This window comes from Nerophis lumbriciformis, linkage group LG23 (assembly GCF_033978685.3).
Source record: "Nerophis lumbriciformis linkage group LG23, RoL_Nlum_v2.1, whole genome shotgun sequence".
In the NCBI taxonomy this organism is placed as follows: Eukaryota; Metazoa; Chordata; class Actinopteri; order Syngnathiformes; family Syngnathidae; genus Nerophis; species Nerophis lumbriciformis.
Window position 1 is genome coordinate 36,409,262 of NC_084570.2, and position 23,959 is coordinate 36,433,220.

General features: G+C 41.8%; 1 protein-coding gene across 2 annotated transcripts in view; it reads left to right on the forward strand.

The window, feature by feature from the left end:
• Positions 1 to 261: 261 nt before the first annotated feature.
• Positions 262 to 23,959, forward strand: part of vwa1 (von Willebrand factor A domain containing 1) — a 36,523-nt gene continuing 12,825 nt past the window's right edge. For both annotated transcript variants that reach the window (XM_061985397.2, XM_061985398.2), the window contains exon 1: positions 262 to 565. In XM_061985397.2, the coding sequence (XP_061841381.2) occupies positions 496 to 565 (70 nt within the window). In that variant the 5' untranslated portion in view covers positions 262 to 495. The remainder of the gene's footprint in view (positions 566 to 23,959) is intronic.

Here is a 23,959-nt window from a genome sequence, read left to right on the forward strand (position 1 = left end):
TTGGAGCAATGTTCACGGACTCTAGTATTTGGCTCTCTTTTAGATGCAATGGTTTTCCGTATTGGGACCATGATATATGTCCTAACTTGTTCACACCTCCTCATATGGAAGTTACTTTTCCTTGTTGATGTCTCAAGAAGGGTAGAAATACAATACACGCACACACACGCAATCATTCAATAGAAAGAAGTATAAAACTGGAAGTTTTATTTTGAAACGCAGACGCACCGGAACCTCTACACGTTATTGCCGCCACTTGTCAATGGCGTCTCCGAGAAGGCGCGTCCACAGAGCAAACAGACGGTGCTTCGCTTCAGACGAGCGTCTTCTTAGTGGAGCCGAACGCTGACACAAAAGTAAAAAGACACCGAAGAAAAGGAAAAGAGTGAATTGTCCGCTGACTTTATTTTGGAGTTACCTCGGGCGGATGAACTTGACGGTCAACTTGAAGTGTTTTGTTGTGCTGCGTGGAACTTTACCTGTGCCGGTGCGCCCATGGAGAAGCTCTTGTTGTTGACATCATGGTTGTTTATGTTGACCTCCTTGAACGGTCAACCTGAGGGAGGTGAGTACGATTCAATCGAATTTAACTTTTATCAGTAGCGATGTTCAACACAATACAAGACAATGAAATTGTGATAAATAAATTACAAGGTAAGCAAACACGAATTAAATGAAATATATTAAGAATCTAAATTAAATGGAAAATAACTATCTGTATATTTTTTGTATATATGTATACATAACTTTACAAACACACATTACATAACAAAATCCGTGCAAATGCAAAGTTGCAACACAACAATGGGAGTAACAAAAAGGCACTGACAGATTTTGGCATTTAAAAAAAAAAAAATATTTTAAACCAAATGAAAATAGTTTTAAAATTAAGTATATTTGGAGTTTTTATTTTTAATTCAAATTAAGAGAAGAGTACTAATTCAGTCTTAGGTGGGCTTTGGGCCCCGAGGTCAAAACAGTTAAGAACCCCTGATTTAGGACATCCATCCATCCATCCATTTTCTACCGCTTATTCCCTTTGGGGTCGCGGGGGGCGCTGGAGCCTATCTCAGCTACAATCGGGCGGAAGGCGGGGTACACCCTGGACAAGTCGCCACCTCATCGCAGGGCCAACACAGATAGACAGACAACATTCACACTTACATCCACACACTAGGGCCAATTTAGTGTTGCCAATCAACTTATCCCCAGGTGCATGTCTTTGGAAGTGGGAGGAAGCCGGAGTACCCGGAGGGAACCCACGCAGTCACGGGGAGAACATGCAAACTCCACACAGAAAGATCCCGAGCCCGGGATTGAACCCAAGACTACTCAGGACCTTCGTATTGTGAGGCAGATGCACTAACCCCTCTGCCACCGTGAAGCCCTGATTTAGGACATTGGTAACATAAATAAATACCACTGTAAAAAAAAGTCAGATGTAATTGTAAAAAAAAAAAAAAAAAAAATTTTAAATTTACATTTACCGTATGTACCGTATTTTCCGCACTATAAGCCGCCCCGGGTTATTAGCCGCACCTTCAATGAATGGCATATTTCAAAAATTTGTCCACCTATAAGCCGCCCCGTGCTGTAAGCCGCATCTAACTGCGCTAAAGGAATGTCAAAAAAACAGTCAGATAGGTCAGTCAAACTTTAATAATATATTAAAAACCAGCGTTCTAACAACTCTGTCCCAAAATGTACGCAAATGTGCAATCACAAACATAGTAAAATTCAAAATAGTGCAGAGCAATAGCAACATAATGTTGCTCGAACGTTAATGTCACAACACACAAAATAAACATAACGCTCACTTTCTGAAGTTATTCTTCATTCGTAAATCCCTCGAATTCTTCGTCTTCGGTGTCCGAATTGAAAAGTTGGGCAAATGTGGGATCCAAAATGGCCGGTTCCGTCTCGTCGAAGTCATCGGAGTCAGTGTCGCTGTTGTCCAGCAGTTCTGTGAATCCTGCCTTCCGGAAAGCTCGGACCACAGTTGTGACCGAAATATCTGCCCAGGCATTTACGATCCACTGGCAGATGTTGGCGTATGTCGTCCGGCGCTGTCTGCCTGTCTTAGTGAAGGTGTGTTCGCCTTCGGTCATCCATTGTTCCCACGCCGTTCGCAGTCGTGATTTGAATGCCCTGTTGACACCAATATCCAGCGGCTGGAGGTCTTTTGTCAATCCACCCGGAATGACGGCGAGTATTGAATTAAGCGCGTAAGCGTGTCTCTTAATGTGATGTTATGAGCTAGCAAATATAACAACTACACTACCCAGCATGCAACGATAGTGACGAGCATGCGCGGTAGCCCTGAGAAGCGTTGTTGTATGTGCTGGCAGTTAGAATGTGGTTATGAGCACGCTGTGAGTAAACGTTGAGAACTCAGTTAACACGCCTCGTCTGCATTATTTATAATTAGACAGACAACACACTTAATAGGAGCCATTTTGGGGTCTTTACATAAACACACAAATGGAAATGAAACGTCACATATCCCAGCATGCACCGCGCGCTTCTTCTACGGGGAAAAAAGATGGCGGCTGTTTACCGTAGTTGCGAGACCTAAACTTTATGAAAATTAATATTAATATTAACCCATATATAAGGCGCACCGGATTATAAGGCGCACTGTCAGCTTTTGAGAAAATTTGTGGTTTTTAGGTGCGCCTTATAGTGCGGAAAATACGGTATATGAAACTTTGCAAGGCACAACATTGTTTATTAGAGATGTCCGATAATATCGGGCTGCCGATATTATCGGCCGATAAATGCTTTAAAATATATCGGAAAATATCGGTATCGTTTTTTTATTATCGGTATCGTTTTTTTTGTTTTTTTATTAAATCAACATAAAAAACACAAGATACACTTACTCACCAACCCAGAAAACCTCCCTCCCCCATTTACACTCATTCACACAAAAGGGTTGTTTCTTTCTGTTATTAATATTCTGGTTCCTACATTATACATCAATAAAGTCTGCAGGGATACAGTCCGTAAGCACACATGATTGTGCGTGCTGCTGGTCCACTAATAGTACTAACCTTTAACAGTTAATTTTACTCATTTTCATTAACTACTAGTTTCTATGTAACTGTTTTTATATTGTTTTACTTTCTTTTTTATTCAAGAACATTTTTAGTTTATCTTGTTTTATTAATTTAAAAAAAAAAAAAGGACCTTATCTTCTCCATACCTGGTTGTCCAAATTAGGCATAATAATGTGTTAATTCCACGACTGTATATATCGGTATCGGTTGATATCGGTAATTAAAGAGTTGGACAATATCGGAATATCGGCAAAAAGCCATTATCGGACATCCCTATTGATTATATATATATATTATATATATATACACACACACACACACGTAAAGAACATAATGTCAAGGCTGTCTTGAGTTTCCAATCATTTCCACAACTCTTATTTTTTTTGTGATAGAGTGATTGGAGCACATGCTTGTTGGTCACAAAAAACATTCATGAAGTTTGGTTCTTTTATGAATTTATTATGGGTCTACTGAAAATGTGAGCAAATCTGCTGGGCTAAAAGTATACATACAGCAATGTTAATATTTGCTTACATGTCCCTTGGCAAGTTTCACTACAATAAGGCGCTTTTGGTAGCCATCCACAAGCCTCTGGCAAGCTTCTGGTTGAACTTTTGACCACTCTTGACAAAATTGGTGTAGTTCAGCTAAATGTGTTGGTTTTCTGACATGGACTTGTTTCTTCAGCATTGTCCACACCACATTGTTTCATCTGACATCACATGGACAAAGATAAGAACCTGTGGAGGAAAGTTCTGTGGTCAGATGAAACAAAAATTTAGCTTTTTGTGTCAAGGTTCAGACAAGGAGGCCAGGACCCAGTCGCAGAGTATAATTCCAAAAAGGGTTTATTTGCAAAGTAACAACAAAAATACAGTCCATCGAGAAATATAGCAACAAAGTACCAACTGAAAACTATCCTAGGGAAAAGTGACAACAGAAAATGGCTGGACAGAAAATCACCATTAATATGGGAAAAAGGCAAGAGCAAAAAGTACAACAAAAAAGGTGACAAAGCACCAAACTCACAAAGGCGGGGTTCCAACACAGGCGTGTGAACACATGGCGAAAGGCAGGAGAGCACTAGTGAGACACTGGAGTCAAAGACAATAATCCAGCACTGGAGACAAAGCCAGTGTGGCCTAAGAAGCCGGCTGATTAGCCCAAATGAGCTGCAGGTGTCTGGGGAGTCCATGTGCTCCCGGAGATAGCCCCGCCCCTCGGCACTCACTGCAGGAAGAGGGAGGGAATGATCAGACACAACACACAAAAAAATCAGGCCCACAACAGTTTGGCCACAATACCCAGCAATATGTTTGGAGAAGAAAAGGTGAGGCCTTTAATCCCAGGAACACCAAGCCTACCGTCAAGCATGGTGGTGGTAGTATTATGCTCTGGGCCTGTTTTGCTGCCAATGGAACTGGTGCTTTACAGAGAGTAAATGGCAGAGGTGGGACCAAGTCATTGTTTTGCAAGTCATAAGGGGACGGCGTGGCGAAGTTGGTAGAGTGGCCGTGCCAGCAATCGGAGTGTTGCTGGTTACTGGGGTTCAATCCCCACCTTCTACCATCCTAGTCACGTCCGTTGTGTCCTTGGGCAAGACACTTCACCCCTTGCTCTTGATGGCTGCTGGTTAGCGCCTTGCATGGCAGCTCCCGTCATCTGTGTGTGTGAATGGGTGAATGTGGAAATACTGTCAAAGCGCTTTGAGTACCTTGAAGGTAGAAAAGCGCTATACAAGTATAACCCATTTATCATTTATTTATCATTTAAGTAAGTCTCAAGTCCCGAGTCAAGACAGGCAAGTCCCGAGTCAAGTCCAAAGTCAAGACTGGAAAGTCTCAAGTCAAGTCCTGCATTTTGAGTTTCGAGTCCTTTTCAAGTCCTTTTAACCACAGACTAATATATTTACACAGATTGTGTATGCTTTTAAAACGCTGTATTTATTAATTAAAACAAGTGCATTTAAATTGCAGGAAGAAAAGTAGTGCTGACTTTGCACTTCATAATAGCACTATTAACCAGTCATTTTAAACATTTAACTCATTCCTTTACAGAATAAACACATTTGAAAAAACAAGTGCAACTGTACTTATTTGCACAAAAGTGTTAACATTGTATTTCCATGGCATATTGCATTGTAACTAGTTCCACAGCAGTTTCTATCTTGTTCTTACCTTATCTCATTGATCTCATCTCATACTGTATGTGTGTTGATGTGTGCGTACACATGAAAAACATAACAAATACATGAACATAACAATGAACGGAGTTGTACTTTTTAGAGGGCAGGGCCCTGTGCAATATGTTTACATATTCTTAATATAGTATACATTTTAACTGACCTTTATTTGACTATGTTTGTCTTTTTGTAGGTGGCTAAAATATGCAGTGCTGCTGACCGCCATCTAACGTTACGTTACTGTGTGTGATACATTGACTAACCTAACGCTAAGTTAGTACCTCATGCAACCCTGCTTAAAAAAAATCTCTTGACAAAAAGTATGAATAAGGTAGCGAACTGCAGTGGACGCAACAGATTGCCGTGTTTGCAATGACGTTATAACCATAGACATCTTATAAGTAGACGCAGCATTGGCTGCTGTGACGCGAGAAATTCGGCCGCCATCTTGAAGTGGTGATGAGGAGCTGTTCAGGTGTTCAGCGTTTTCCTGCTCAAATAAGCGGACTGTTGAAAATAGGAATCGGGGGATTACTTTTCACAAGTAAGATTTAACATTAACGTACTATTGGTTGTATTTTGTGAAAAGAATATTACCACAGAGTTGAGAAGGAGCAAAGATCTTCAATAGTACTGAAATCGTAGTCGCTAGCAAACAAGAGTATGACCATAATATAATTGCTTGTCAATGAAATTAATTAAATTTAAAAATGTCATACTTGAATAACATAAAGTTGAAATAAATGATGAAGATAAAGATTGTAAGACAGAATTAGGTTTTATTCTGAATCCAGTGAAACAGATTGGTGGTTTTAGCTGATATAAAGACTTTCAGGTGTTTATATATGTTTATGTTTAAGTATTTGGCAGACGCCTTTATCCAAAGTGACATACATAAAAAATACATATAAAACAATCACTGTAAACATGATCATTTAAGGGAAGAATGTAATACAAATTATCAATACAAAGTGTCAAGACAGAATAAACTCTCTGCTGCTGCAGCAACAGAGATACAGTCTATAGATACAGTATATAGATATCTAATGTATTCATGCATTGTTTATATAGGATATACGCATGTATATATAACCTAATCATATTGTTTCTTCAATTTAAAAATAGCTGACCGTTTTTTCCCCCTTCTCTGGGATTACAGTATATTCCCAGTTTTGATCTCGGACGTCTGGTCACTTATAGCATATAAGAATATTCTATTACTGTTAAGCAAACTATGAATAATAAAACACGGCAAAACATGTGTCTTTTATCATAGTTACATGTATGACAAAAAAGCGCGTGAAAATCAGTGGTATTCAGTGAGGTAAGATGAATTAAATGCGCTGACAGTTCAATGCTCCTGCCAAATGAATTGCACTGAGTGGAGCGGATCACCACTCCAAGATGGCGGCCCCGCGTCTCGTCAGCGCCAGTAGGCAGTAGCGGTCGATGCTGTATACTAGGGTTATACTTGTATAGCACTTTTCTACCTTCAAGGTACTCAAAGCGCTTTGACAGTATTTCCACATTCACCCATTCACACACACATTCACACACTGATGGCGGGAACTGCCATGCAAGGCGCTAACCAGCACCCATCAGGAGCAACGGGTGAAGTGTCTTGGCCAAGGACACAACGGACGTGACTAGGATGGTAGAAGGTGGGGATTGAACCCCAGTAACCAGCAACCCTCCGATTGCTGGCACGGCCACTCTACCAACTTCGCCACGCCGTCCGCATACCCTTATAAGATATATATATTAGGGATGTCAAAGTTAACGCGATAAGACCGCGTTAACTATAAAAAAATGGCACACCTTTTTTTTAACCACCGATAACGCAAACACTTCCTTTTTGACCCTCGGGGCGTGCCGTGGCGGGGGAAACTTGGCTGCAGTTCACTTGCTACTGATGAGCCACAGGCGAGCAGAAAAGGACAAAAGAAAGTCTACACTATGGAAATATCAGGTTCAAAGCCATGGCAAGTTGTTCTCCCGACAAGAAAGGACTATTTTTCACCGTGAGAAGAAATGCATATTCACATTTTTTTGCCTTTTTAAAGAAAATATGCACGCCCTCACCGTCACAAGTATTTGGGCAATTTAGATGAAACCCTGACATGGACAAAATAAAACTGTCTTACATTACGATCAGAGATGTTTTGTCATGTTAGTCTGTGATATTTGCACCTAAAGACATGCTAGTATGTCAGTTTAGGAATATGGAGGCGGAGGGGTGTTGATTTTGAGTTAACTATGAACAATGCGATTAATTACGATAAATATTTTAATCGTTTGACAGCCCTAATATATATACATATATATGTATGTATGTATGTATGTATGCATGTATGTATATGTATATATGTATGTATATATATAAAGTACCAATGATTCTTACACACACACTAGGTGTGGTGAGATGATCCTCTGAATTTGACCCATCAGCCTCACCCCCTGGGAGGTGAGGGGAGCAGTGAGCAGCAGCGGTGGCTGCGCCCGGGAATTATTTTGGTGATTTAATCCCCAATTCCAACCAGCCAAGCAGGGAGGTAATGGGTCCCATTTTTATAGTCTTTGGTATGACTCGTGTATACATATGTGTATATGTATGTATAAATATGTAAAAATATATATATAAATGTGTATATATGCGTGTGTACTGTACATATGTGTGTGATTATATAAATGTGTTTATGTATATATATGTATGTGTATATATAAAGTTAAAAAGTACCACTGATAGTCTCACACACACTAGGTGTGGTGAAATTACCCTCTGCATTTGACCCATTCCCTTGTTCCACCCCCTGGGAGGTGAGGGGAGCAGTGAGCAGCAGCTGTGGCCGCGCTCGGGAATCATTTTGGGGATTCAACCCCCAATTTCAACCCTTGATGCTGAGTGCCAAGCAGGGAAGTAATGGGTCCCATTTTTTATAGTCTTTGGTATGACTCGGCTGGGGTTTGAACTATGTATATACAGATATAAATATACCTCCATATAAATGTAATGTATCTACTATATATAGATATGTACTTTATATGTATGCATATATCTATATGCTTATACTATAAATATATCTATATATATACTATCTATCTATATATTTTATGTGTGTATCTATGTATATATACATATACATGCATACACGCACATATTCTATGTATGTATATGTTATATGTGTATACATGCGACATATACAGCTGTTAATTGTGTTGTATACAAAACAACTTAGCATCTATATAGATAGACACAGAAATAAATGCACTATTTTGTATTATTTATTGTGCCAGAAAATGAGCTTGTTCTGCCAAATGGCACCTGCACTTTACATTGACAATGTTGGATTCCTCCCCATGCGGTGCGCAGGTTGGATGTTTGGCCCTGACAATGTTGGATTACTCCCCATTTGCTGCACAGTGGATGTTTGGCCCTGACAGTGTTGGATTCCTCCCCATGTGGTGTACAGGTTGGATGTTTGGCCCTGACAGTGTTGGATTCCTCCCCATGTGGTGGCCCTGCACTTTGAGAAGAACACAAGGCTCCTCCAGGCCTCGCCAAAATAAAAGCGCACATGGGTCTATTTTTAGTGGTAGTGAATGGTGTAATTACAGACGTACTGGGAGAAGATTTAGTCATCATCTGGAGTCCATGAGAAAGTGGAGAGAAACATTTGTCAACACGTCTGTTTTGCAACAGAACCAAAGTTGTGATGAAACCGCAGTGTCAGCGCTGATGGGGTCATCGTAAACAACACTTTCAAGGTGCACCACTGTCAGAGGCAGACGTTTGTAGAGGTTGACTACAGCCACAGACGTTAATTGGAGCTTATGTCACAGAGTTGAGGACAGTTTCTTAACCGTAGGGCCCATTTTGTGGACCGCAAGTGCCGCCACAAAATGTGTTTCTCAGCTGTGGTCCCTTTGTGCCGTTATGGGGGTTCCCCTAAACCTCCCCCTTAAAAGTTTCAAAAAAAATATCTGGATTTGACTTAACTTATAGTTTTAGCTCAGTAGTCAGACGCTGGCCTCTCACACCGGCGACCCGGGTTCGTGCAGTAGGACAAAAACAAGGCAATTGAGGGAGAGAGTACACGCCAAGCAGAGTTGACCGTGAACACCATACATTGCATTCTGCCGTCAAAATCGGAGGCCCCTGATTGGGTGGGGCCCCTGGGCGAGTGGGGGCCCCTGATTGGGTGAGGCAACCCAGGCATGCTCATACATCAAGGTGGCCGTTGTTATGACAATATCAGACATTCAGAAGGAGTCTGGAGCTAATCATTCACAATAGCTGAGAGCTAGTGGGCAGCCTCGGAGCAGTCGGCTCTCTTAATTGATTTCTTGTGCACAATATGTATCATTTAGCGCTCATTTTTTAGTTTTTCCTTGTCTTTGACTTTTGTAGCTGTATGTAGAAATGGTGCCGCTGAAGTGGTAGCTGGTTGCGTCAGCTGTGTGCTCTTTTAACGCATTTTAATTCATGTTCTTTAACGTTCCCCTCGGGTCCCCCCGTGGTGGAAAAGTTGGGTCCCGAGGTCGTAAAGGTTAGGAACCCCTGGTTTAGGACATTTGAAAAAATTAAGAATATACAGTAAAAAAGTCAGATTTTATGGTAAAAAAAAAAAAATTGCTAGAATTTTTCTGTAAAATGAACAATGCTACGGTTTTTCTTTTTTTTAGTAATTCTGTGTAAAAACACAACATTTTACAGTAAAATCTACAGATTTTTTTTTCCAGTTTAGAAAAATAATGTCTGTGGTTTTATGTTGATGTCAATTTGTGTGTGTTTTTTAGATTTTCTAATTTATTTATTTAATTATTATTATTATTATCATTTTTATTATTCACACATACAATTCTACACCAAAAAAACGGTCTAATTGTTATTATTATTCTGCCACATAACGCTGCCGTGCTGCACAGCCCACAGTTTTCATCCGATCAGAACCGTTCGAGTATCAAAATGTTGGGCTCGACCGGGAATCGTGCCCTCCAAAAAATATCCCAGATTACCCCCAATTCCAAGTTTTCCGAGTCATTTTTTCAATTGAAAACGAATGGGCCATTTTTCAAACTTGCACAATTCCCACATTTCTCAACCGATTGGAACCGTTCCAACATCCACAAACTCCACCCACCTTGGACAATCAAACTACTATTTTTCAAGTTAAAGTTTTTTTTTTCCCAGGAATTAACAGTTAATGCCAGTTTTCCAAAGCCCTCTTTTCACCTCTTCTTGGAAAGTATTCACAATCCACATTTTCACCCATTTTTGACCATTCCACCTTCAAAACATTCCTCTATGTTGGGACAACAAAACTACCTTTTTTTAATACAAATTCCCCGAAAATTTCAGGAATTCCGAAATACCCATTTAAATTCAAACTGTTATTACTTTGTAAAAAAATTTCAATGTTTTGAAAAATTCCAACACCAACCCATTCCTATCATCTAGGACAATTGTTGTATTACCCACATTTATAAAAATTCCCGTTTTTCCCGAAATTTCCAGGAAAATTCCCATTCAAATGAATGGACATGTTAATAGTTATGCAATGCCCAAAATTCACCCACCCACACTGCTCTTCACATATGTTGTACGCAAAACATGTTTTCCCTTTCCCAAAATGTCCAGTTTTCCCGGAATTTCAGGTACTTTTCTCCCCATTGACAATGCATGGGAAATACACAATCGACTACATATCCTACATTTTGAATCCGATTTGAACCGTTCCAACATCCACACACTCATCTCACTATGGACAATCAAACTACCATTTTCCAAGTAAAAAAAAAATAACTCCAGGAATTTTAAGAATCCCCGGTTTTCCAAATCCCTCTTTTCACATCTTCCTGGAAAGTTTTCATAGTCCACATTTTTCAACTGTTTTTGACCATTCTACCTTCAAAACATTCCTCTTAGTTGGGACAACAAAACTACCATTTATTTTCATACAAATTCCCCGAAAATTTCAAGAATTCCGAAATACCCATTTAAATTCAAACTGTTACTTTTTCAACATTTTTCAACTGTTTAGAAAAATTCCAACACCAACCCATTCATATGATCTAAGACAATTGTTGTATTACCCCTATTCATAAAATTTTAAATTTTTTCCAAAATTTCCAGGAAAATTCCCATTCAAATGAATGGACATATTCATCGTTATACAATGCCCAAAATTCATCCACCCACACCGCTCTTCACATATGTTGAACGCAAAACATGTTTTCCCTTTCCCCAAATTTCCCGTTTTCTCGGAATTTCCGGTACTTTTCTCCCCATTGACAAGGAATGGGAAATACACAATCGACTACATATCCCACATTTCTTATCCAATTTGAACCGTTCCAACATCCACACACTTATCTCACTTTTGTCAATCAAACTATAATTTTCCAAGTAAAAATTTTTTTTCCAGGAATTCCAAGAATACTCGGTTTTCTAAAGCCCTCTTCACCTCTTCCTGGAAAGTTTGCAGTCCACATTTTTCAAGTGTTTTTGACCATTCCATCTTCAAAACATTTCTCTTAGTTGGGACAACAAAACTACCATTTTTCTTTTCATACAAATTCCCCGAAAATTTCAGGATTTCCGAAATACCCATTTAAATTCAAACTGTTACTTGTCAAAAATGTTCAACCGTTTAGAAAAATTCCAACACCAACCCATTCATATAATCTAGGACAATTGTGGTATTACCCATATTTATAAAAATTCCAGTTTTTCCCGAAGTTCTTAAATTTCTAGGAAAGTTCACATTAAAAATGAATGGACATATTAGTAGTAATACAATGGCCAAACTTCTCAAAATGTTGCGCCTTTTTTTTACCCAATTTCGACCTTTCAACCCACACTACTTTTCACATATGTCGAATGCAAAACAAGTTACCCCCTGTTTACCTGGAATTCCTGGTAATTTTCTCACCGTTGACGATGAATAGGCAAGTGTTGTAAATTAGCTTTGGCTACAAACACTATGATGCATACATTGGAAGACTGTTTCAGATATCTATGTTTCTGTATCTGTCCCTATTTCAATATACAAACTTCTGCGTATCCCACAATTCTGGTTCTGAAAATTCCCTGATCACCCAGAATTACCAGGAATTTCCCACTATTGAAAATGAATGGGCAATATACAAACCTCTCCATATCCCATATTTCTCACTTGATTTGAACCGTTCCGACATCCACACACTCCACTCACCCTGGACATTCAAGCGTTTATCAGTATCAGGCAGTATCATGCTTTAAAATGTGCTAATTTCAGACATGAATCCTCATTTTGATTACACATTTTTAAAGAATCAGCACAAATTGTTTTAGTAATTTTATCCAAATAAATATATATATATATAAATATATATATATATATACATATAAATATTGTGCTGCAGAGTTAATATTGTTGAATTGATTATTATTTATTGAGTTAATTTCTTTTTTTTTTTTCAGTATCAAATGGTTCAAGTCGGTCAAAAAATGCCAAAAACAAGGATTTGTTTTATTTTATTTTTTAAATTTCAGGCAAATTGATGCACTTTAAATAATTTGTATCATGGACTAAAAAAAACAACGTTAATAAAATTATTATTTGTTGTAAGTTGATATGTATTTCTGTTCATGTTAATAAGGATACAGGGGTATGCAGAGGTGTACTTATAACACTTTTTAGACAAAGTATACTATTTATAGTCTTCTCCATCACAGACAATAATTAATCAATAAATATAAATTAGGGCATGGGCGATATATCGAATATACTCGATATATCGTGGGTTTGTCTCTGTGCGATATAGAAAATGACTATATCGTGATATTCGAGTATATGTTCTCACGCAGTTGCTTTTAGCTGCGGGTATTACACTACAGGCATTTCTCACTCTTTCTTGTCTCTGCTTCTCACAGAGACATAAAACCAGCGCACCTTCTTACATACGTCACATACTGACACGCGTGCAACATCATACGCCCTCGCGGAGCAGAGAGGTAGCAGCATGGGTAACGTTAGCAGTGGTGCTAGCGGAGCGGTGCGAGTGGTAATACGAGAGAAAGAAGGTGCGAATCTGGTAACAAATGAAGGAAGAATTAATTCCCAAGAAAAAACAGTCCATCGTCTGGCGGTGGTTTGGCTTCAAGTGGGAAGATGTTTTACAAGTATGCGGCAAAAGCGTTGCTACAAAAAGTAGCAGCACTGCTAATTTGTAGCATCATTTGAAAAGTCACCCGCTAGAGAATGAAGAGTGCTTGAAACTCCGCATGTCAACATCTCGTCCGGTGCCACACCAACAAAATGCCCAAGCAACCATTTCCACATCAACACCGTATGAAACAAATATTCTAAAACAGAAGGAGTTAACGTCCACAGGAACCTACCACATAGCGAAGGACATACACTACTTGATTTCCTATTATGCAGCTCATTTTTATTTGACAGTTATTGAAATATCTTGTGTGACATCATGCACAAAAGTGCACTTTATTTGTTTTAAACTATTGTAGTGGCGTTCTGTACAAAAAGTGCACTTTAATTTAGTGTTGTTTTGATATGTCATCTTAGTGACATCATGCACAAAAGTGCACTAATAGCTTGTTTTAAATTGTCTCTGACAATCTTGCACTTTCTGTTTTGGAATTTTCATTAATGTTTGTGCCACTGCTTAATAACTGTTAAATAAATACAGTTTTGGTATATTGACTTAGTTGTGATTTCCCTCTCTACATGGAAGTTTAAAATGAGCATATATTAATGCAGTATGAACAAGAATGTTTTGATGTAGACACACAGAATCATCATACTGCTGTGATTATATGCATTAAGTGTTCATTCAAGGCTAAGGCAAAATTTCGAGATGTATATGGTGTATCGTGACATGGCCTAAAAATATTGAGATATTAATAAAAGGTCATATCGCCCAGCCCTAATATAAATGATTATCAATCAATGATCGGTTGGCAATTGTGCTTTTTTGACCCAATTTGAGGCCCCGACTCTCAGTTTGGAAACATTTTATTGTTTGTAAAACCGCCAGACTTTTGTCCGCACGGTGTATTTGCAGATGTTAATAACAGCATACCTGCACAAAGGTGCGTCATGGAAAAGTGTGTGTGTGGGGGGTTGGGGGGGAGGTGTTGCCGTGATACGGAGGAGCCCCCTCCTCTCTCACTCCAAAGTCCAAACAATCAAACTTGTTGGAAGGAATCCTTCAGGCGAACGGAAATACAAGCAGTCAACACGAACAGGGCGAGAGCCCAAGGATTCAGGGGCCCGACATCGAAATGTGGATGTTTCTTTAGAAAAGTGCTTTCGCAGGTCCTATTCCTTTGAGACTTAGTTGACTTAATTACAAAGAAACCTTTCACACCGCACTGTCAATAAATTGCTCCTTTCCAGCGTGTGCAGCTCGACAGATAGTTAACAGCATGAAGCAGCAGATTTATGTTCCTTTTAAATGATTTTCCTTCCTCCGTTTTACACTTCTTCCTTCATTTAGACTGAAAATATCAACCTCAAATAAAGATGACAAAAATCAAACAGTGTTAATACATTCACACAATAAAGTACAGATGTTCAAACACACAATGTATTCAAGTCATCACAATTAAACATAAGGTGCCGGCCTCTACTGGTCAAATTTAGTCTACTTCCAAAGGTCTGACCAAGTTTCGTGGTTTGGATGTTTACGTTGTTGCTGCTTGTCTGGAACACGGTGTCCGTCCCTTAAAAGGTCCCACAGGAAACAACGACTGCAGCAGAACATTAATTTGTTGTTCAGTCCTTGTTTAAAAAAAAAGTAAGATATTTGCAATTTATTTAGATTTCTTTCAGGGTCTCCTTCTACCCGCCCGACTGCTGCTTCATTGTGACACATATGCCTCACTGTTTCCCCCTGTGGGGTGGTAAGAGTACTGCATACATGACCAACCCCACTTTGAATGGGTTCATCAGGCCTATTTGGGTGATGTTCCGTGGGACAAATGAAAAGTTTTGAATAGGCCTGTTGTATACAGAAAGTGTGTGTGTGTGTGTGTGTGTGTGTGTGTGTGTGTGTGTGTGTGTGTGTGTGTGTGTGTGTGTGTGTGTGTGTGTGTGTGTGTGTGTGTGTATTCATCCACTGAAGTATGTAACGTCTGACACTCCATATTGTTTCTTTTCAACCTTCTCTTTCTGTCACTCCTTGACACCGTCCAAACATTCCTGCTCCTCCCTCATGTGGAACTTCTTTTTCTTCTATTGCCTTCTGCTTTTCCTTGTCCACTAACTACCTAACAACTACTGCCTTACATGTTTTGCTGCTCACTTTCAACTCCAGCGAGACCTACGCCAAGGCCAAACTAGATCATCAGCATATTTTATACATACATACATACGTATGTATGTGCGTATGTACGTATGTATGTATGTATGTATGTATGTATGTATATACGTATATATGTATGTATGTATATACTGTATGTATATATGTATGTATGTATATATGTATGTACGTATAAAATATGCTGATGATCTAGTTTGGCCTTGCCGGAGGTCTCGCTGGACTTGAAAGTGAGCAGCAAAACATGTAAGGCAGTAGTTGTTAGGTAGTTAGTGGACAAGGAAAAGCAGACCTAAGAAAGATGCACATGTGGCCGTTATTACGATCGGCACCACAAAACCGGGCTGGCCCTTGGGTTACTAGGGTTTTTGGAACCTTCAAGTCTCTAACGGCAGTTGTCTTACAACTGGCGGGTGAGAGCAGCGCCCGTTGGGCTGGCGTATTTTAAGGCGGGCCTCGACTGTAATTGAGTCATCCGGCAGCTCAATAACCCCAACCAACACGTCTCCACTCCCAGTGGCGCAGTTGGACAAGGCAGATGCCCAAAGTGCGTGGGTGTCAGGCTTGCAACCTGGAATCAACCCTAAGCAAATGCACGCAAAGGCTATCTGTACCAGAAAAACAAGCCTCAACTTCTGTACCCCCTCCCCCCCTCATGCCCCCCTCATAAAAGCCCATGGCGATGGTATTTTGGGTGACAGGGACAGGCTTGGTCAGCTTGGAGTCCCTAGTGTGAAACCACACATGGGCGGCACTTCGTTCTATCCATGAAGTTGGGGTGACGTGGTAGTTCGGCAGCTACAGGCGCGACTGGTCTGACCTATTTAGGAGTACTGCAGCCCACTCCAAATGGAGAGACCCCTAGAAAAGGTGGGGCAAACATTGGTCACCACAAAACCCCCCCTCACTGGCATACCGTAGCCAGTAGGGACCTACTCATCCGGTCAAAACACAATAAGTAAACCAAAACCAAAACTGAACTCTGTCACGGTGAAATGTAAGGACCCTCATTGACAGCTACAACACAGAAACAGAGAGACCACACCGACGCACTGCTCTCTTGAGTCAGGAACTGGACTGTTTCAACATTGACATCGTCGCCCTCTCCGAAACAAGACTTGCTGGAGAAGGCCGAAGCCGGTGCCAACTACACCTTCTTCTGGAAAGGGAAATATGCTGAAAATCGGCGGATCCACGGTGTCATGAATCACTATAACCTGGTCCCAACACCTATAAATGAACGTCTCTGAACGCGTGCCGCTCCCGAACAGCAACAACCTGACCCTGATCTCCGTGTATGCACCAAAGAGGAAGATGTCAAGGAATCTTTCCCTAATGCCCTTAACCGGACCATCCAAGCTGTATCCAGTAAAGACAAGCTTCTTGTGTTTGGAGATTTCAACGCCAAAGTCGGTCACGACCACAATCTCTGGAAGGGCCTTGGATCCTGTAACTCGAACAGGCTCCTTCTCCTTGGTCTATATGCTGAAAATGAACTGGTTATCACCAACACCCTCTTCTGACTTCCAAATCGTCACAAGACCACCAGGAAACACCCGCGGTCAAAGCACTGGACCCTCCTTGACTACATCCTTACTCGATCAGGCGACCGGAGCGACGTCCTTGTGACCAGCAGCATGCCCGGTGCAGACGATTGCTAGACAGACCATCGGCTCCTCATATCTCGCCTCAGACTCCGACTGCAAAACCTCCCCCACCAAAACAGGCAACCAAAGAGGGCACAACACTTCAATGTGGCGAGGTTGAAGATCTCTGCTGTCCACGACATGAACCGTCTCACAGAACTTCTGACTGAGGCTCCAATACCGGCACCCTAGCCGTATTTCGATGAAGCGGACTGGTCCGTGCTTCGTGGCACCGTCACCGAGGCTGCGAAGGAAATAGTCGACTACTCTAGATTGGTTTGATCAAAACAACGCAGATATCCAACAACTGATCAATCAGAAGAGAGCTGCCCGCCGGGCAGGGGAGAACCGCCCTAATCGCACTTGCTTGCGACGCTTCCAGGAAGCAAAGCAAAAGTGCCAGCGAAGGCTCCGAGAAATGCGGAACCTCTGGTAGCAGGACAAAGAGACCTTCACCGTTTATATGCTGCAACAAAAAGAAATATTTGGCCCTCCCCGGAGTCTTGTGCCGGGTACCAGTTAAAGAACGGGATATGACGAGGGCCACACTTCTCCGCTGCAACATTGACCTTGCTCCTGGGAGACCCTTGCCGGAGAGTGGAGGCACACAATCATTTAAGGAACAGACGGCGTGGACCGTGAACCACTAGGTGTGGCAGAGACCAATACAGAACAATCCAATCCAATCCAATCCACTTTCTTTATATAGCACATTTAAACAACAAGAATGTTTCCAAAGTGCTGCACAGCCATGTTAACCCTTTGATGCATAACATATGCACACCCCTTTTAATGCACAACATGGGTCAAAAATGACCCGCATCAATTTCCCATGTTATTTCATGCTGCCTGAGTGTTTCTTTGCTGTATCTTTTGAAATCAATGTATTTTATAATTTAATAATTCAAGTATTCTTTAAAAATCTTGTTTTTGATTACCACAAATCATTATTTATATTTTTCCTACCATACCTTATGAACAAAAGTATTTTTTGTAATACTACATCAAGTTTACACACACGGGTCAAAAATGACCCATTATCCAAGCGCGATTTAAAAATGGATGAATGCATATTACAATAATATTTTACTTCAAATACTTATTTTAGATGTGATTCGGGCCAAACAATCATACATTTATTATTTGAAACCTGTTTATTTGTCATTTTGGCAAACATCTGGCAGTAACAAAAATAAACTTGTGAATTAGATCTAAATAAAATTGTCAATTCAGTTCTTATGATTCTTTTATTCTTTATTAGTTAGTTACCAGATTCCTCACATGTAGCACACATTACCACTGTGCGTTTGTGCTCCTTGCACACAGGCTTCTTGCACTGCGAACACCAGCTGCTGACTTTTCTGTCTTTGGCAGATGGGCAGATCGCACACCTCTTCCTCTTTGCCGCGCCCTTCTGTCTTATGTCCTCTTCTGGTTGGGTGGTGACTATGGTTTGTTTTTCTATCCCGCATCTTCCCATTGCCTCTATGATATGCTTTTGGAGTGTGGGTGTGCCCTCCATGCGGCTCTTCATATGTGGCACGACCAGCTCTTTGCCCAGCTCCTTGATGAATAGTCGGCGTGCATTGGTGACACCACCCATGTAACCAGGGTGTTCTGCTGTGAAGTTGGTGTAAGCATTGAGGGTGGCAATATCCAGCATATTGTACCAGAGCACCATGGGCCACCTCCGTGTTCTCCGCTTGCATGTGTAGGTGCCAACCATCTGATCTGTTGTGTCACTCCTCCTTTTGTTCTGTTGTAGTACAGTATCACTTCTGGTTTCTTCTTCTGACTGTCATCCACTGCTTTGTCATCATGCATTGTGCTCAGAAGGACAACAGCCTTTCCTTTCTTCTGCACATAGCTCACCATGGTCATGTTGCCATTGAATCCGAATTCTGAGCTATGAATCATCCGTGATTTGCATGGCTTCATGATAGGTGGTATGTCTGGTTTGTTCTGGCGAAGAGTCCCAACAATAGTCAGGTTCTTCTCGAGGAGCTTCTCAGCCAGAGGGACACTAGTGAAGAAGTTGTCCATTGTGATGTTGAGACCTATGAGAGCGAGTGAGAAAAACAAAATATTCAACATATAATTAAAAATTATATAAATTCTAACAGTGTGCTAGAACTTATACATTTATTTCCATATTCTATATTCACCTGTCTGTCTGATTCCACTGCACAATTTTAGGACGATGTTCTCCCCAAGGTTCTTCTGCACCTCCTCTCCTGGCTGTCTCCCTGTGTAGACAATTCCATTTATTGCATAAGGGACCCTTGCATCACACATCCAGAAGATTTTTATCCCGTACTTCGCAGGCTTGCTGGGCATATACTGCAAGAACTTGCACCTGCCCCGGAATGGCACCAGCTGTTCATCTATGGTGACACAGTCACTGGGGATGAACCGTCTTTTGCAATTGTCCAGGAAACAGTCCCACACATATCTAATTGCTGCCATGTGGTCTGTTTCCAGACGTAACGCCCTGGTCCTCTTGTCGTCAAACCGTATGAAGCGGCGGATATCCTCATATCTGCTGAGCCCCATGGTGGCCTTGTACATTGGATTTTGCAGCGGATCCAGAAACAGCTCCCGCAAGGTCACATCCCAGCTCTTGTCCCCCCCTGAAAGGAGGGTCAAACCAATAAAGGCCATGAATTCCTCTTTCTTGACACTTCTCTGCTCTTCGTCCCTCTAAGTTGGTGCATTTTAGAACCTCCTCAATGATGTTGTCACTGATGAACATATCCCATGCATCTTTCGGTGAAACAGCTCTTGATCCGGGTGTAGGTCCTGGGCAGCTTCTGAGCCTCAGAATGTTATGGCTTCTTGTTTTGCTGGAAGTGGGGGGATTCTCATTCCAGTATGACCCCTTTTTACTCAGTCTATTGGACTGGGTCTGTGCTTCCTCTTCTGAGGATTCATCATCAGATGAGTCACCTATGTCTATGTCTTCTTCATCTAGGAGAGCTGGATTTGAAGACACACCCACATCTTCAGCTTGATCCTGGGGCACATAGCCCGGGTCATCATCCTCAGATATTTCAGACTCAGAATCATTTCCAATCGCCTCCTCATCTGGTTCTTCATCCAGCATCCTTAGAACCATCTCAGCTGTAAATCTTTTAGCCATACTCTGGATAAAGCAAATCAAACGTACAATACTGTAAAATGCACATCAATCTAAATTTCTATCTTGAGTTTTATGTTGGTGACCCAGCTATAAGATTAGTTTAGCTAACAAGAATATGTCAACAGTTAGCTAATAGTATTGCAAATATTTCCCTTTCTGACAAGTGATGCACTAAATTATGCCAACCCTTTCACAAGGCATCAAATATTTTCTTAGGTAGAACAATTGTAAAAGAACTTACTTACTTATCAGATGTTCAAAGTTGTTGAGTAGAAAAATGTGTCAGGTGAGCAGTTGTCCGCACCAAATACATTCCTAATTGCAAACATGCTCAAATTCAAAAGGTTCCTACCAAATGTCACAGTGAATGCAGGTGAGTCATTTCTGACCCATGTGTGTGAAGTTGATGTATGAATACAAAAGCTGTGCTTGTTCATAGAGTAAGAAAGGAAACATAAAAAATATGATTTTAGCTGAACAAAAACATGATATTTACTGAATATATGTGATAGTAAACGATAAAATACATTTATTTGAAATATATAGCAAAGCAACGCTCAGGCTAACATGAAATAACATAGAAAATAGATGTGGGTAATTTTTGACCCATGTTGTGCATTGGAAGGGTAGTAATACAAAAATAATTTTTATTCAAAAATTATGGAGAGAAAGAATAAAATAACAATGTTTAATGACCAAAAACAAGTTAATTGAGGAATACCTGGAATACTGAAAGATTACATTCAATTATTGCAAAGAAACAGATAATAAAAACTCGGTTGGGTCACATTTGACCCATGTTATGCATCAAAGGGTTAAAAACAATATTAAAAACAATATTATAAACAATATTAAAAACAATATTATGCTCCACCAATGACTGAATAAAAATAAATAAATAAATATAAAACCAATATAAAAACAATATAAAAATAAATATAACAAGGCAAAGAACCGCTTCTCCTCGCCAGCTCACCAGCCACACTTCCCTGGAATAAATGTGCCGTCTCTTCCGCCGTGCCTTGGTCTTGAGCGGCCACATCAGACACCATCACCCCACAACCAAGAAGTGCAGCATGTAGAAACACTTTCCCCCTGGCGGAGGTAACCCGCTAAGAATACAACTACTCGCGCAATACTTCGATCTTATCACGTTGACGTCTTCACATCTTGTTCCCGTGTTTGTTTAGCTTCCTGCTTATTGTCACTGTCATTTCTCCTCAGCCTATAAAAGACGTGCCGTATGTTTTAAGAGTGTTTGTACTTGAGGCCTGAAAGGCAGCCTTTGGAGATGAGAGCAGTTGCCGAGTCTACAGATAAGATTAGCATCGCAAGCAACTACCAGAGTGCTCCATAGCACGGATCAGGGAGCTAGCTAAGTCCTTGATTAACTGTGCAGAAAAGGTGTAACTAATATTTTAGGGATCATAACTGTCATCCAAGTTTGAAAAATAGTTGTATTATGATTAATAGTAGTATAAAGTAAAAATGCCATACTATGCCTTTTATTTACTGTACACGCAATGTTTTAACTAATATTTTAGAGTTCTTAACTGTCATACAAGTATGAAAAAGGGTTTAACACCATTCAATAAAACTCAAATAAAGTAAAAATGCCATCAATATACCTTTTATTTACTGTACACGCAATGTTTTTACTAATATTTTAGAGTTCTTAACTGTCATACAAGTATGAAAAAGGGTTTAACACCATTCAATGAACTCCTCTCTGAGCTGCCACCTTAACGTGGTAGAGGAGTTTGCGTGTCCCAATGATCCTAGGAGCTATGTTGTCCGGGGGCTTGATGCCCCCTGGTAGGGTCTCCCAAGGCAAACTGGTCCTAGGTGAGGGATCAGACAAAGAGCAGCTCGAAGACCTCTATGAAGAAAACGATTAAGGAACCCAGATTTCCCTTGCCCGGACGCGGGTCACCGGGGCCCCCCTCTGGAGCCAGGCCCGGAGGTGGGGCACGATGGCGAGCGCCTGGTGGCCGGGCCTGTCCCCATGGGGCCCGGCCGGGCACAGCCCGAAGAGGTAACGTGGGTCCCCCCTCCAATGGGCTCACCACCCATAGCAGGGGTCATAGAGGTCGGGTGCGATGTGAGCTGGGCGGAAGCCGAGGGCAGGGCACTTAGCGGTCCGATCCTCGGCTACAGAAGCAAGCTCTTGGGACGTGGAACGTCACCTCGCTGGGGGGAAAGGAGCCCAAGCTAGTGCGCGAGGTGGAGAAGTTCCGACTAGATATAGTCGGACTCACTTCGACGCACAGCAAGGGCTCTGGAACCAGTTCTCTCGAGAGGGGATGGACTGTCTTCCACTCTGGCGTTGCCGGCAGTGAGAGGCGACGGGCTGGGGTGGCAATTCTTGTTGCCCCCCGGCTCAGAGCCTGTACGTTGGAGTTCAACCCAGTGGACGAGAGGGTAGCTTCCCTCCGCCTTCGGGCGGGGGAACGGGTCCTGACTGTGGTTTGCGCTTACACGCCAAACCGCAGCTCAGAGTACCCACCCTTTTTGGATTCACTCGAGGGAGTACTTGAGAGTGCTCCCCCGGGTGATTCCCTCGTTCTACTGGGGGACTTCAATGCTCATGTTGGCAGCGACAGTGAAACCTGGAGAGGCGTGATTGGGAAGAATGGCTGCCCGGATCTGAACCCGAGCGGTGTTTTGTTATTGGACTTTTGTGCCCGTCACAGATTGTTAATAACGAACACCATGTTCAAACATAAGGGTGTCCATATGTGCACTTGGCACCAGGACACCCGAGGCCGCAGTTCCATGATCGACTTTGTAGTTGTGTCATCGGATTTGCGGCCTTATGTTTTGGACACTCGGGTGAAGAGAGGGGCGGAGCTTTCTACCGATCACCACCTGGTGGTGAGTTGGCTGCGATGGTGGGGGAGGATGCCGGACAGACCTGGCAGGCCCAAACGCATTGTGATGGTTTGCTGGGAACGTCTGGCAGAGTCTCCTGTCAGAGAGAGTTTCAATTCCCACCTCCGGAAGAACTTTGAACATGTCACGAGGGAGGTGCTGGACATTGAGTCCGAATGGACCATGTTCCGCGCCTCTATTGTCGAGGCGGATGATTGGAGCTGTGGCCGCAAGGTAGTTGGTGCTTGTCGTGGCGGTAATCCTAGAACCCGTTGGTGGACACCGGCGGTGAGGGATGCCGTCAAGCTGAAGAAGGAGTCCTATCGGGTTCTTTTGGCTCATAGGACTCCTGAGGCAGCGGACAGGTACCGACAGGCCAAGCGGTGTGCGGCTTCAGCGGTCGCAGAGGCAAAAACTCGGACATGGGAGGAGTTCGGTGAGGCCATGGAAAACGACTTCCGGACGGCTTCGAAGCAATTCTGGACCACCATCCGCCGCCTCAGGAAGGGGAAGCAGTGCACTATCAACACCGTGTATGGCGAGGATGGTGTTCTGCTGACCTCGACTGCAGATGTTGTGGATCGGTGGAGGGAATACTTCGAAGACCTCCTCAATCCCACCAACACGTCTTCCTATGAGGAAGCAGTGCCTGGGGAGTCTGTGGTGGGCTCTCCTATTTCTGGAGCTGAGGTTGCTGAGGTAGTTAAAAAGCTCCTCGGTGGCAAGGCCCCGGGGGTAG